We start from the raw sequence: 15,916 nt of genomic DNA, 5'->3' as shown, positions 1-15,916 counted from the left end.
TATTTTTCTTTTTTTAAATTAATTTTATAATTATAAATTTTTTGACAGTACATATGCATGAGTAATTTTTTTTTTTTTTTGCAAGATTATCCCTTGTATTCATTTTTCCAAATTTTCCCCTCCCTCCTTCCCTCTATTCCCTCCCCTAGATGACAGGCAATCCCATACATATTAAATGTGTTACAGTATAACCTAGATACAATATATGTGTGTAAATCCAATTTTCTTGTTGCACGTTAAGAATTGGATTCCGAAGGTATAAGTAACCTGGGTAGATAGACAGTAGTGCTAACAGTTTACATTCAATTTCCAGTGTTCCTTCTCTGGGTGTAGCTGTTTCTGTCCATCATTAATCAACTGAAAGTGAGTTGGATCTTCTTTATGTTGAAGATATCCACTTCCATCAGAATACATCCTCATACAGTATCATTGCTGAAGTGTATAATGATCTTCTGGTTCTGCTCATTTCACTCAGCATCAGTTGATGTAAGTCTCTCCAAGCCTCTCTGTATTCCTCCTGCTGGTCATTTCTTACAGAACAATAATATTCTATAACATTCATATATCATAATTTATCCAACCATTCTCCAATTGATGGACATCCATTCATTTTCCAGTTTCTAGCCACTACAAAAAGGGCTGCCACAAGTATTTTGGCAATACAGATCCCTTTCTCATCTTTAGTATTTTTTTGGGATATAAGCCCAGTATAGCACTGCTGGATCAAAGGGTATGCACAGTTTGATAACTTTTTGGGCGTAGTTCCAAATTGCTCTCCAGAATGGCTGGATTCTTTCACAACTCCACCAACAATGTATTAGTGTCCCAGTTTTCCCACATCCCCTCCAATATTCATCAGTATTTGTTCCTGTCATCTTAGCCAATCTGACAGGTGTGTAGTGGTATCTCAGAGTTGTCTTAATTTGCATTTCTCTGATCAGTAGTGATTTGGAACACGCATATGAGTGGATATAGTTTCAATTTCATCATCTGAAAATTGTCTGTTAATATCCTTTGACCATTTATCAATTGGAGAATGGTTTGATTTCTTATAAATTAGAGTCAGTTCTCTATATATTTTGGAAATGAGGTCTTTATCGGAACCTTTAGCTGTAAAAATATTTTCCCAATTTGTTACTTTCCTTCTAATCTTGTTTGCATTAGTTTTGTTTGTAAAAAAAGCTTTTTAATTTGATGTAATCAAAATCTTCTATTTTGTGATCAATAATGATCTCTAGTTCTCTTTTGGTCACAAATTCCTTCCTCCTCCCAGCTCTGTTCCTCTAGTCTATTTATGATCTCATTCTTTATGCCTAAATCATGGACCCATTTTGATCTTACCTTGGTATATGGTGTTTAAGTGTGGGCCCATATCTAATTTCTGCCATATTAATTTCCAGTTTTCCCAATAGTTTTTTTTTTTCAAATAATGAATTCTTATCCCAAATGTTGGTATCTTTGGGTTTGTCAAACACTAGAATGCTATAGTTGTACCCTCTTTTGTCCTGTGTACCTAATCTGTTCCACTGATTGACTAGTCTATTTCTTAGCCAATACCAAATGGTTTTGGTGACTGCTGCTTTATAATATAGCTTTAGATCAGGTACACCTAGACCACCTTCATCTGACTTTTTTTTCATTAATTCCCTTGAAATTCTCGACCTTTTATTCTTCCATATGAATTTTGTTGTTATTTTTTCTTTTACCTATTTTTCCAAATAGTTTACAGAGTATTGAAATTAATTGCTCTTTAAATGTTTGGTGGAATTCACTTGTAAATTCATCTGCCCTGGAGTTTTGTTTTGTTTTGTTTGGAGTTTATTGATGGATTTTCCAATTCTATTTTTTTCTCTAAAATGGGATTCTATATGTAATTTATTTCCTCTTCAGTTATCCTGGGAAATTTATGTTTTTGTAAATATTCATCCATTTCAATTACATTGTCAGACTTCCTGGCCTGGTCTTTGTATCCCAGAATAAGCACAATGCCTGGGACACAGTAAATGCTTATTAATGTGTGCTGAATTGTACTTGAAGTTCTAAGTTCTCTCTTCTGGCTCTGACATTCTATATTTTATAATTCCTTCCAGATCTAGCTTACATTCTAGCTATTCACTAAAAACAAAAGTTGAGCCCTGCTATAGTGGAGCTAGGTGGGAGTGAGACTAGATAACATGCTAGTTTTCTATCTCCTTTTCTTGGTTTTAATTATGAAAATATCAAGACTTTTATGATTCAGTTATTTTAGTAGTATGTCTTTTAGTAGTATAGTAGTATGTTCATTGGTCATCGAACAAAGATTTTACATCGACAGTTAAAGTAATATTTGAGTCATTGAAAAATTATGCACTTCTTAGCATCCTTGATCCCCTTTTCTGTCATAGTCCCTAGATGTAAAAGGGGTTATATACAAAACTGAGGACCATCTTGTACTTTTCTTAAAGAATTCATCACTAAGTGGCCATTGTGTGGAATGGAGAGATAAGGTGAAGAACTTACAAGAATGTTTAAATTCTTTTACTGTATTTTTTATTATTTCTATGTCTCTGTGACCTGAATAAGTACATGGTGTGCAAGCCAATATTTACTTAAAACTTTAGATATATTTACTTAAGCAGAAATGATGACATTTATCCTTTTTCAATGTTATCAATATTTAGATTATTAAATGCTGTCAGCTCAGTATCTGAAGTTTGAAAGTGTGACTGATGATTCCTCTTGGAATCAGGGAAACAAAGCATTCCATTCTAATTTGCCTTTGGCACCAATGTTTAACATTCAATTAGGGGAGAGGGCACCTATTTCTCAATGGTCCCCAACTTATGATGTAACCCTTTATACCAGAAACCTTCCATTCCAATCTCTCCAAATAGCAACAACCAATTAGATGCCTCCCCCTCCCCTTCTCAATGCTCTTACTTGTGATGTAATCTCTTGTATAAAAGCTATGTATCTTTACTACTTCTTTAGCCCTCCTACCATGAGTTTTCTCTTTCTTATCTCGTGATGGGACTGCTCATCCTCCAGAGGTTTTCAATAAACAACTCTCTGAGTAGTCATTTTGGGTAAAGGTCTTCTACATCCCTCACACTATGATACTTTACATGAACTAAAATCCCATTCTGGAGAGTTGAGAAAATTCATTTCCTCCTTTCTTTGTAGAAATAAAAGGAGAAAAATGGGTGTAGAATATTGCCTATAATATCTGATGTGGTTTCAGACTTAGCTGAATTTTTTTTCTTCTTCCTTTCATTACAAGGAATGGATCATTGGGGAGGAGATCATATTCAGAAATAAAAGTGAATTAAAAAATCTTCTTCTGTTGCCTCACTATGGTGTAATGATGACCCTTAGTTCTCAATGACTATGGCAGGGGAGCACAAACTAAGGCAGGTTCTATCAAACTGAAAGACTTTGAGCAACAGATTGTGTCTGCTTTAGGAAGGAGCTCATCAACAGCAGGCTCAAATGTAAAAAAGGCATAATAACACTTGTAAAAATTACTGCATAGGGCTGTTGTGAGAACCAAAGTAGGCAACAGACACAAAATCCTTTACAACTGTAAACAGAACATGATATAAATGATTCCAATTATTAACAATTCTAAGGTTAGGGATAGGTACAAGGAAAACTAACTCAGCTATTGAGAGACATAGTGATACAGAAATGTGATTAAGGCCAAGAAAAAACTAAGTTAGACTCTCAGAAAGAAGAAACAATTATTCTTTGGATCCAGATTGGCTTTCAAATACCTTGTAGTCCCTCAGCTCTGTCTCTTCTTTAGGATGCCATGAAGGTTAAGACTATAAAGGACATAGTCCAGGAAGTTTAACATGTTTTTGTGTCACAGACCCCTGACAGCCTGGTAACACACTTATGGACCTCTTTTTTGGATAATGTTGATAAAATAAATAAAATAAAATGCATACTATTAAAAAAGACACCAATTATACTGAAATACAATTATCAAAATATATTTTAAAAAATCAAGTCCATAGGCTTCCAGTTATTTTAATTATTTAATTAGATCACATGATCTAATCCACATCCCCTCATTTTACAGAGGAGGATTTAGGTCCAGAGAAGGTGAATGACTTTTTCAAGTTTACATAACAGTTCAGTGAAGACTTTGGAACAATATAGTTAAGACTTTACTCCTTTTTCCAGAGGTAATAGGGAGGGATGAGGTACATTAACAAAAATGCTAAAATACAGTCATTAAAATTTTAAAGAAATTTAACCATTCTGAGTGTACATTTGTATCTAGCTTATTTCTGATGATTATGTTCATAGGTAAATAGAGTTTTCTTATCTAGATTGGTGTGGTTGTAAAATGGAGATGGAGGGAATAAGCTATTTGTGGTCAGTCTAAAATACTGGCAAAGTTGATTAGGTCTTGGATGGAGCTCACACATGCTGCTGTATATATCAGAATAAAAGTACAAGGCTGGGACCCACCTGGATATAAAGCAGATGGATTCAGTCATTCATCCATTTATTTATTTATATTTAGAATCTAGATTACTTGGAATACACTTCTCCATTTCTGGCTGGGGTTATGGACTTAGAAAGCAGGCATAGTCTGTTTCTGGGACCATATTTGAAGTCTCTTTCCAGAACACTAGAGACTGCCATTGGGTTCTATGGAAATACCATTTGAGAATCCACACCATAATAGGCTTTATTGTTACTGTTAAGCTAGCAGTTGAATGGGGTGTTTTCAGGACCTTGGACAGATTATCTATAAAGGATTTCCAGAAGACCACAAATAAGCATCATCTATCAGAGAATAACTCCGAATCTGCACTAGTAGAAAGAGGATACCCAATTCTCAAGGATTAAAAATAAGAACCATCTAGGAGAATCAGTTTAGCTGCCCTTTTCTGGGGCCTTCTCCAGCTCCCTTATATCTGACTTAGTAAATGAAAGCAACTCTTATGAAGTGTCGCTTCCTCTTAGTTGGGTTTAAAGCCAAGAAAGATTCTAGACATTGAGACATCCTCAATTTCTTGCTTTCTATCCAATTTCTGAGGAAGTTTTGTTGAAGCAAGGAGAGTTTTAATAAATAAATTGCCTGGAGGCCACACAATAAAATACAATATAGCAATTACACAGCAGAGTGCTACTTTGCTCATCACACACAGCTGGCTTTCACAGTCCACTAACAGATACACAAATCAAATAATGTGTTAAGGAAAGTAGACAGGGCAACAGTAAACTAAATAAACTGTTTATTTAATTCAATCGGAGAATTAAAGATGACTTCAAATTCAGAAAAGGGGCACAGTGTGGAATAAGGTTTTGAACTTATCCTCTTTTCCATCCCATAAATATGTATGTGTGTGTGTGTGTGTGTGTATGTGTAAGTGTGTATATGTATATATCAGCTACCAGTCCATTTCCTGATCTCTAAGGAATTGCCAATTTATGAGGTATAAACACTTATAATGAAAATTAAATAATTGGGTATAGTTCCATCCTTGTGAATAAGGAATAGACTAGATCTAGGGGAAGAAACTTCCTCTCCAGAGGCAGGTTAGCACTTTGTCTGAACTTTCTACTCTGAGAGATGCTTAGAGCACTTAAACATTAAGTGACATTAAGAAACATTATGAGTATGAGTCAGAAACAAAATTGAATCCAGGTCTTTATGACTTCAAGGCCAGATTTCTATGGAAAGTAATTTCAGGGTAGAGAGAGAGGCATTACAGTAACAACCAGAGGCATCAGGAATTGCTACTTTAAAGAGGTGGCATTTAAATTGAGTTTGAAAAATTTCAGGAGTAGAGAAAGAACAATGGGAAATGAGTATGGACCACAACATAACATTTCTACTCTTTCTGTTATTGTTAGTTTGCGTTTTTGTCTTTTATTCCCTTTTTGTCTTTTATTTTTACCTTCTTTCTAAATCTGATCTTTCTTGTGCAACAAGATAACTGTATAAATATGTATACACATATTTAACATGTATGGCACTACCTGCTATCTAGGGGAGGGGGTGGGAGAAAGGAGAGGAAAAGTTGAAACAAGTTTTTGCAAGGGTGTTGAAAAATTACCCATGCATATGTTTTGTATATAAAAAGCTATAATAAAAAATACTAAAAAAAAAATTATAGGAGTTTTAAAAGGCGAAATCAAGAAGGGAGAACGCTAGATGCATGAAGAACAATTTATACAAAAATGTGGAGACAGGAAATAGAATGTTAGACAATGGAAACAGAACTTTGAGAGAGAGTGAGTATTGTGTGTGTGTGTGTGTGTGTGTGTGTGTGTGTGTGTGTGTGAGAGAGAGAGAGAGAGAGAGAGAATGAATATGAATCAGTCTGCAAAGACAGGTTGGAGTCAGACTTTGAGGAGTTTTAAATTCCATACACAGGTAGCTACATAATTGAGACATTATGGAAATCAATTTGGAACTACACCCCCAAAACTACTAAATTGTGTATACCCTTTGACCTTTGATCAGAGAAAGCAGAGAAAGAAGAAAAAGAATCATGTGCACAAAATACTGATAGTGGCTCTTTTTGTGTTGGTAAGAACTGAAAACTAACAGGAAGCCTATCAATTGGATAATGGCTGAACAAATTATGGTAAATATGAATGTAATGTGATATTTTGTGTAATAAAAAAGATGAAGGAGCAGTTTCAGGGAAATGTGGGAAGGGTTGTATGAATTTATGTAGAGTGAAGTAAAGTAAGAAGAACCAGAGACCAATTTCTATAATAATAACAATATTATAAAAACAAACAGAAAGATTTAAGAATTATGATTACAATTCCAGAGACCCATAATGAAACATGGTACCTATCTCTTGATGGAGAGGTGCTGCAGTTTGGGTGCAGACTGAGAATAAAGTTTTTAGACATGGCCAATGTAGAATTTATTTTTGCCTGACTATGAATATTTGTTAAAAATGGCTTTTTACCCTTTCCCCATGAAATAGGATGAGAGAAAGAAATTTTTGTTAATTGAAAAAATTAAATTAAAAAACAAAACAAAACAAAATCCCAGAAGAACAGCAATTTGCAAGTTATGTGGAGAATGGACTGGAGAGAGGACAGATTGGAGGGGATCTCTTGCTCTCAGATAAACAGTCATATGAAATAGTAAAAACAAAAGTGGATTGACAGAGATTCTTTTATTAATTAGCCATACAACCCAGGGCAAGTCATTTTATCTCTGGGAATGCTGGGATCCTCAAATGTTAAGATGAAGTTTAAAGTAAAGTTCTTCCAGTTCAAATAGTCTATGATTTAATGTCCAAATGCTTGAGGGAAATATGGACCCAAATTATTTCTAAGATTCTCTTTGGCACTGGGATTAAATGGAGATGCTAGTTAGTATATAGTAAAAAAGAAAATTAAACTAGGGATCAGAAGACCTAGATTCTACCATTAACTGTACTATTATCAGTTCTGCTGCTAACTTGTTGGGTCATTAGGCAAATGGCTTTATTTCTCTGGGCTTCACTTTCTAGATCTATAAAACAAGGGAGTTGGACCAGATGCTATTTAAGATTTCTTAGAGACTAAAAATCCCTTATATAAACTAAGCTAATAATCCTATATCTTATATTCATGTTCTTTCTATAAGGTAGGTTTGCCTCTCACAAGATCAATGAGAAATGGCTTTAATAACTGCACACAGGTCTGGTCATTAATTTAACAAAGACCTAATTCATGGACACACACATCCCAAATCAGGAAAAGTCCTTTTACATCTTATATAGTAGGAGAAATTTGAATAGGAGATAACAAGAGTTAAAGACTGAAGTGGTACTAAAACAATAGTAATAATAGCTTTTCAAACAAAATCTTCCCTCACACACTTTCAGCTGTCAGAAGGAACTAGGTTAAAACAAAAGAAAAACAATCATACATAATGTTAATAATTGGCTGTCAAACACCAAGTTCTTGACTCTCTAGGGCCTATAAACTCAGTAAGACCTCAAGTAACAGGTATTAAAGTATTTGGATAATTTTAAAAATTAACTTATACCACTGACTCCATTCAATGACAAATATGTAGATGCCTTTAGTACTTAGCCAGTTATATCAATTTAATTAAAGAGCTACTTTTTTATGCAAACTTCTTTAGGACAGGGGTCATGACTTAAGGCCATAATGAATGCACTATTCACGATAGAGCAAGATGAATTGGGTTTCAATCTAACTTACTTTTATTGAACATATAATATGTGTGAACAACTGTGCTAGTTTCTTGTCAATGTGAAAATAAAAATCATGCAATTCAGATGTTAACCATATAAATTTGAGAACTTTATCTTGCAGAGTAGAGGATTAACTGAGATAATGTACTTGAAATTACTTTTTTAACTTTTATTATAGAAAGATTTACAGTATTACTCATTTTAATATATGAAAATCTCAAAATTAGTTGATTTGGAAGCTATATACTCTATTCCACAGCATATAAAGATTTAAAAGATGCAATAAGAATAAGGCAGATGAAGAGACACCCACCCATAGGGAAATAATTGTCCATGGCAGTCTATCAGTTTATGAGATGGGTAAGGAAATAAATGAGGAACCCACTTGGATAAGGGCAAATTTAAATGCTAATATCCTTTACTTTTAATATGGTGGATTGTGATTTTTTTCTTATATGACTTTTATGACCTTAATGTTCTTATTTGTAAAATGAGGGGACTGAACTAGATATCTCTAAGGTCTCTTCCAGCTCTACTATTCTATGTTCAAAGACATAAAAGGTCCCTGGCAGCATTAGTGTAATCTTCTTTACTGTTGGTCATAATCTGTTACTTAATTTTGGTATTTCATTTCTACTAACTAGAAAGTGACAAAGGCAATGGCACAGTGGATAAAGAGTTGGGTCTGGAATTAGGAAGACCTGAGTTTAAATACCATCATAGCCACTTACTAGCAGTGTGACCTGGGAAAGTTAACCTGTGTTTCAGTTTCTTTAACAGTAAAACAAGAGTACTAAAAGCACCTATGTCCCAGGTTGTTGTGGGGATCAAATATAGATTTCTGTAAAGTGCTTACTTAGCACAGGGTCTGGCACATAATAGGTGCTTAATAAATGCATATTTTCTTCCTCCCTTAGTCAGCAATTTGAAATGACATTACAATGCTTTCCACTGGGATCACAATGACCAAAAAGTTTGACCTTCAAGAAGAGATAAGAAATTGCACCTATCTTCCTGCTTTGCAGAAACAGAGGCCCAAGGATGTGAAATATTGCATACAAAGCCAACATGATTAAATTTTCCTAAAGAACAGGTCTATTCTTATGTCATCTTCACTCTCTCCCTGTTACTGCCCACTTCTAGGCTGATTATATTTTACTTCTCTCCTCACAATCTTCCATACAGCCATATTAGCTTTACTCACTAATCTATTCACATAACATACTGGCTAACTCCCCAATGGCTAGAATATAATCTCTCTTCTCCTTCAACTCTTGGAGCCCCTGATTCCCTTCAAGACTCAGCTAAAGCACCAAATTCTACATGAAAGCTTTCCTGACTTTCCTCCTACCCACTTCCCAACCCCTGAAGCTCAGCTGATGGGACAGTCTTTGACCAAATTATATTGTATTTATTTTGTATTTACTTACATATATACATGTGGTTTCCTCCATTAGAAGGATGTTTTGTATTTCTCTTCAGGCTTACACAATGCCTGGCACACAATATGTATTTAAATGCTTGTTGATTAATGTGTTGATTGGTTAGGCTAAATTGTATTTTTTTTTCTCTTTAAATAATTCTTAGTTACAAAAGATGATTTGTTGGATAAAGGAGATGGGTCTATTTAGAAATAAAGGTGATGTAAAAGCAAAAGATAACAATGAAATAATTTTTAAAAACGTGCAGTGTTTTCATGGCCCAGAAATCCTCCTTTTTTGTGCAGTCTAAAAGGTCCTTTTTTACTCATCAGACTTTGGACTCATGATTCAAGCTCTTCAGAAAAAAAGTTGACAAATGTTTTGAAGAGCTTCTCCTCCCCCAGTGAGAAGTTTTATTTCTGGGTGACAGTGGGAACTCATGGGCAAATTAGAGTATATGAAGAACAAGTGCAATTTCCTTTTAGCTTAGACAATGCCTTCAGTAGAACTGTCATCATTATTCAGCTACACACTAAATTCTGGCAGTCATATGTCAGATACTAGATTGAGGGGCTGTTTGTTTTTACCAGCTGCCTCCTGTTCCCCAGAAACTACCTTGGTAAATATAACTACCTCTGAAAATGGAACAGAAACAAGTTGGCCTGACTGATCTGAATCTTGTAGGAGCTATCTGGGCCCTGCACTGCATGGCAAAGCTGGCCAGCTGGCATTCCAAGGCCTGCCTGCTCCCTCTCTCACCATGTTGGAAAAGAGCCTCATTGAGGAACTGGCCCTACTTCTGATAATCCCCTAGATTCCCGACTGATGTCTTAGCTATAGCACAGCTGAGCCTCTTGGAGAAGAAAACTAAATATAAGTTAAGGTTGGGCCAACTTGATCATTGGAGTCATGGGTATCTCTAGCACCTGTAAAACGTTTTGATAAAAAACTTCCCCATATCCTAAGGATCCAAGAAAGACAGATAATTTGTGGTATTGACACAATTAACAATTTCGACTGCTATCAAGGTAAACTTTCCAAAATACTCTCTGATTATTTTATTCTCCCTGCTCTAAAACCATCTAGAACTTCCCATAATTCCATAATGGATTTTTCCAGCTTCATCTTATACTATTCTTCATGCTCTTAATGTTTCAGCCAACTGGGGTGATTCACAGTTTCTTACTCTTGTTAGGTCTTCTCCCACACGTATGCCTTTCCTTATACCTGTTACATCCTAACCTTGCAATGGATTTTTCTTTGTTCCCCATTTGCATTCTTTGAAATTCTTTCATTCCTATAAGACTCAAATCTCTTCTCCCACAAAACATTCTCTGATCTATCTATCACCATCAGCTGAAAGCAATCCATCTTGAATTTTTTTTTTTCAATGAACAAATAAGGACTTTATAAGGGGCTATGAATGTTAAATAGCTATTGAGATAGACTGTCAGAATCAGGCCACAGTAATAAGTTTAGTCATATTACAAACAGCTAAGCAAATGACTGCTGAAAGGTAGTTTTGGTGAAAAACCAGTAGCAAATCAGAGGCCGAGCTCCACACTGTGCTTGTCCACAGCTCAGGGACTTTTCAGGACCTTAGGAGAAAAAGAACAACAGACTTCATTGCCCTCATGGGCAGGGGCTACTATCTGAGCAGCAGAGTTGATACTTGCTAAGAACTTTAGAAAATGAGCAGTTGTCCATCAATTGGGAAATGGCTGAATTATGGCATATGAAGATAATGGAATATTATTGTTCTATAAAAAATGATGAACAAGCTAATTATTTTTTTAAATGTCTTGGAAAGATTTATACGAATTGATGCTGAATGAAACAAGTAGAATCAGGAATACATTGTACACAGTAATGTCAAGACTATCTAAAGATCAACAATGAAGAACTTGGTTCTTCTCAGCGGTTCAGTGATCCAAGGCAATGCCACTAAATTTTGGATAGAAAATGCGACCTGCATCCACAGAGAGAACTATGGAGATGGAATGAATGTAAATCACAAGCTAGTTTCCCTTTTTTTTCTTTCTATTTTTTCCTTTTCATGGTTTTTCCCTTTTTTCTCTCCCAACATAATTCATAAAGAAATATATATTTAAAATAGCAGTTTATAATTTACAAAGTATTTTTCTCACAACTATCCTAGGGAGGCAGGTGGAAATGATATCTTCATTTTATAGATGAGGAAATTGAGGCCCAGAAAGATTGATTTGTCTATAAGTAAAGGTTGGGCCAACTTGATACTAAAAAGTACCAGAGTTGGGACTTTAAGTCATGTCTTCTGACTGGAAATCCATTGCTTTTTCTATTATTACACTCAGATTATTTTATTTTTTTTTAATCACTCAGACTACAGCATTTAAATGATCAAATCAAAAGCTATAATTTCCATAGCTTTAATGTGCTCTTCAGTCTTTGAAATCCTTGCTTCAACTCCACTAATACTGAAAAAAAGAATATGATATATAGTATGGAAAAAATACTATGAACAAGACCCAGAATATAAAGATTAAGTAAGATATCTTCCTGTTCTCAAGGAGCTTACACTCCAATAGGGATAGGAGGACAGGATAAGTTATATAGACAAATAACTATAATATCTGATGATAAGGGAAAGGCTGAGATCCATACAAAACATTAAGATATTGCTTTCAGTTAAGGTGGTAATAGGCATCAGGGGAGAAGGTAGCAGCCAATAGATTTTGAAGCAACACAGGGAATTCAGTAGTCAAGGACTGTGGGTATACAGAGAGTTCATTCTAGGTACTTAAGGCAGCCTGAGCAAAGGTGCCAAGGACAAGAGAAGGCAAGCACTGGTGGATATTCCATCCTGGTATATAGTAAAGGGGAACATGCTGAAATACAACTGGAAATGGAATATGGAGTCAGATGGTAAAAGACTCTGAATATTAGGGAACCTTATTTGATAAACTGTGTTCAGCTACTAAGGGGTTTTGAGCAGGGAAGTGATGTCATCAGACCAAGAACAGGGTATTAAGAGATATTCATTAAAGTTTCAAAGAAGGTATGCTTACTTTGGGTGCCGGATATCAGGTAAGGATCGATTCAGAGCAATTTTATCACTGACAAAGATATTAAATCCATTTTCTCTGTATGCCTGGTCCACTCGTTCTGCATCTGTTATGGGATAAGGCTTTCCTTGTTCTCCATTTCCTAGGGGCAAAGTGCAAAATTATAAAAAAATCACCAAAGTAATAACATTAGGAGCTCCAATTTCTATAGCATTTTATAGTGTACAAATTTCTTTCCTCACAACATCCTTATGATGTAGGAAGGGAAGGAAGGGTGTATCAGAAAGAACTGGTGTGGAGTCAAGAGATCTAGGTTGGAATTGCACCTCAGACTCTTGCTTGTTGTGTGAGAATAAGCAAGATGTTTACCTTCTCTGAGTCCAATTTTCCTCACATATGTAATGGCCTAATACTGCCTCGGAGGGTTCTTGTAGAAATCACACATGCATTAAAAACTTTATCGCTGGTTTAGGAATGAATGAGAAAAAAAGCAAAGATTAAGTACTTACTATGTACAAAGTACTATGTTAAAGGTCTGGACATACAAACAGAAAAGCAAGAAAATTTCTGCAGCACACATGGGAGGAGACAACATGCAAGGGAAGTTTCTGGAGCCAGAGAGATGTAAGGGCCCAGCAGTGCTTAAAGTGAACTAAGAAAATGGTAACATGTCTTCTTTAATGCTATTTCTATTGACAAGACTATATATGTTTCTGATGTGGAATCATTTGACCATGCCAAGGGCTCCGATAGCAGCAAGAAATTTCTGAGTTTTCACAGTGATGGCTGCTGAGGTAGGAGATGGCAACACTTGCAAAAGGAATTGACAGTCACATCTACACAAGTTTGGCTCCCCTGGATGATAGGTTAGCTGGGCTAGAAATGGGGCTGATGGTCTAGGGATTGTGGTATATGCAGGGGTCTTGGAATTGTCTGTTCATTGGTAAACCTCAGCTATTGTTATCATTACCATTCTAGAGATGAGGACACTGTAACTCACAAAGGTAGGAAGTGTCAAGCTGGGTCTAAAATCCAAGTTACTTAACTCCAGATTTATGAACTATCTATTAAACCCATGTTATATTTAAGTTGCTACTAAGAGACAATACCAAGAAAGTGTATATCATGAGAGAATGTTCTAAGAACACGTTATGAGAGAATACTATTTTTAGAGAAGCCATTGTTAGACATGGAGAGATTGGATCAAGCAGTCAGAAGCCTTGATGTGGTATGTTATATATAGGATAGGGTTTTAGAGTCACAAAGTCACAAACAGGAAGATCATTTTGCAGGATCAGGACTGTGAAAGCTCTCACCTTATCTTGGAAACTGGTTTTCCTTCTGAGATGGTTTAAGTGCTTATGCTCTTGTCTTATTACTCTTAGTCTTGGAACACAGAATATAGGATGTCTTAGCTAGGAAAACTATTCAGTTGTCCATACCTATTCGCTCAGCATCTTTCCTGATTGCTTCTTTATCATGCCAGTCTTTTCTCCTCTGACCATCTTCAAAATAGATGTCCTTCCTTTGTCTTCTTTGTTGTCCCTAAAAGAAAATACTAATTACTCAGGGTAAAGAAATGAAATTAAACATGAGCTAAGAAACAGTATAAACCCAACTATTCTAAAAGGAAACTTTTGTTTAGGAAATATTTATCAAATAATTGAAAGCTCATTTAATTAATGGATTTCATATTTCTGAACTATTTTACATCTTACAAAGCATTTTCCTCACAAACTACCCTGTGAAACAAGAAAAATATTATCTCCATTTTACATACATAGAAGAAAACTGAAGATCAGGGAGAAATGACTTGTTCCCAATCACAAACCCAGGATTTAAATCCAGGTGTCTGGATTCTGAGACTACAATGAGTATCCTTTCCACTATGGCACCTTGCCTTTCAAGTATGTAAGTTTTATATTACACTCTTCCTGATCTTCTTTATACTTCCCATATTCTGCATGTAGAGCCATCTTCAGTTGTTCTGATTTATATCTTGCCATTCAATCCACATGGCTCTGGAGGAGAGTGTGATGCTGCTGATTTTGCACAGCCTCCCTCCCTTAAATTCAATTCACTTGCAAATCATGACATTCCCTTACTGATGTCATTATATTCCCCTTCCAGAATGAAGGACAAACAACTCTCTCTTTGTATCATAGTTATTTATGAAAGGCAATACATCATAGTGGAAAGACCACTGGAGTTGGAGGCAAAAAACCTAAATTCATGTTCTGTCTCTGATATTATTCAACTGTGTGACATTGGATAAATTAACTTCTCTGAGAATCCAAATGAGACTGATGATAATAATTCTGTTCATTTATATGGAATTTAAAAGGTTTACATAGCACTCTCCACAATACAAACCTATTATTACCTTTTAAAGAAGAGGAAATTGAGGGTAATCAAGGTTAAATAAATTGTCTAAGTTCTCCTGACTCTAAGTCCATCTCTCCTCCCATACTTTTAATGATTTCTTGTGTGTCATAATGCATTGTAGATAATACAAAATGAGTTGCATACACATATTTACATATATGTCTATGTACGTATACATTTTCTCATCTGATTCTCATGGATAACTTCATAACAAAGAACAAATATTATTGTTCTGCTTCTGACTTTTTAAATTTTGACACCAGACACCATTCTTGATTGCCATCTCACTCTGGATCTAATTTCTCTCAATGTGGGGACTCCTCCCCCTGACATATATCTCTTTTAGACTATCTCCCCTTTTTCTACTGGTAAACACTGCCCAAAGGGCATCCATTTTGGCCAGCCAAGCTTCATTCCTCTTCTGGCTTTGCTTCGGGATTTCTGAACTTCGGTTTTCAAAATAATTAATTTTTCGCATTGTGTTCTACTTAGATTTCAAAGTGTTTTTCCTTACTCCTTTCACTCCCTGGTTAGTAATACCCTATCAAAACCTAGTAAAGAAGGCATGTTTTCAATACTATTTTATTTTTCCAAATACATGTAAGGACAGTTTATAATATTCATTTTTGTAAGACGTTGCATTCTAAATTTTTCTCCCTCTTTTCATACTTCCTCCCTAACCCCAAGACAGCAAGCTATCTTTTTAAAAAATTTAATTATAGTTTTTATTTACCAGATATATGTATGAGTAATTTTACAGTATTGACAATTGCCAAACCTTTTGTTCCAGTTTTTCTCCTCCTCCCCCACTCCCAGATGGCAGGTTGACCAATACATGTTAAATATGTTAAAGTATAAATTAAGTACAATGTGTGTATACTTGTCCAAACAGTTG

The 15,916-nt window shown here is 35.3% G+C and overlaps 1 protein-coding gene across 1 annotated transcript in view; it reads right to left on the bottom strand.

The window, feature by feature from the left end:
- The window catches only part of GALNT10 (polypeptide N-acetylgalactosaminyltransferase 10), a 172,134-nt gene that overhangs the window by 61,659 nt on the left and 94,559 nt on the right, over positions 1 to 15,916 (bottom strand). Inside the window, exons 2-3 of the mRNA XM_074291870.1 lie at positions 14,079 to 14,181; positions 12,640 to 12,778 (exon numbers count right to left, since the gene is read on the bottom strand). Of these exons, the coding sequence (XP_074147971.1) occupies positions 12,640 to 12,778; positions 14,079 to 14,181 (242 nt within the window). The remainder of the gene's footprint in view (positions 1 to 12,639; positions 12,779 to 14,078; positions 14,182 to 15,916) is intronic.

Source organism: Sminthopsis crassicaudata, chromosome 2 (assembly GCF_048593235.1).
Source record: "Sminthopsis crassicaudata isolate SCR6 chromosome 2, ASM4859323v1, whole genome shotgun sequence".
Taxonomy (NCBI): domain Eukaryota; kingdom Metazoa; phylum Chordata; class Mammalia; order Dasyuromorphia; family Dasyuridae; genus Sminthopsis; species Sminthopsis crassicaudata.
This window is presented reverse-complemented; position numbering and strand designations above follow the sequence as displayed.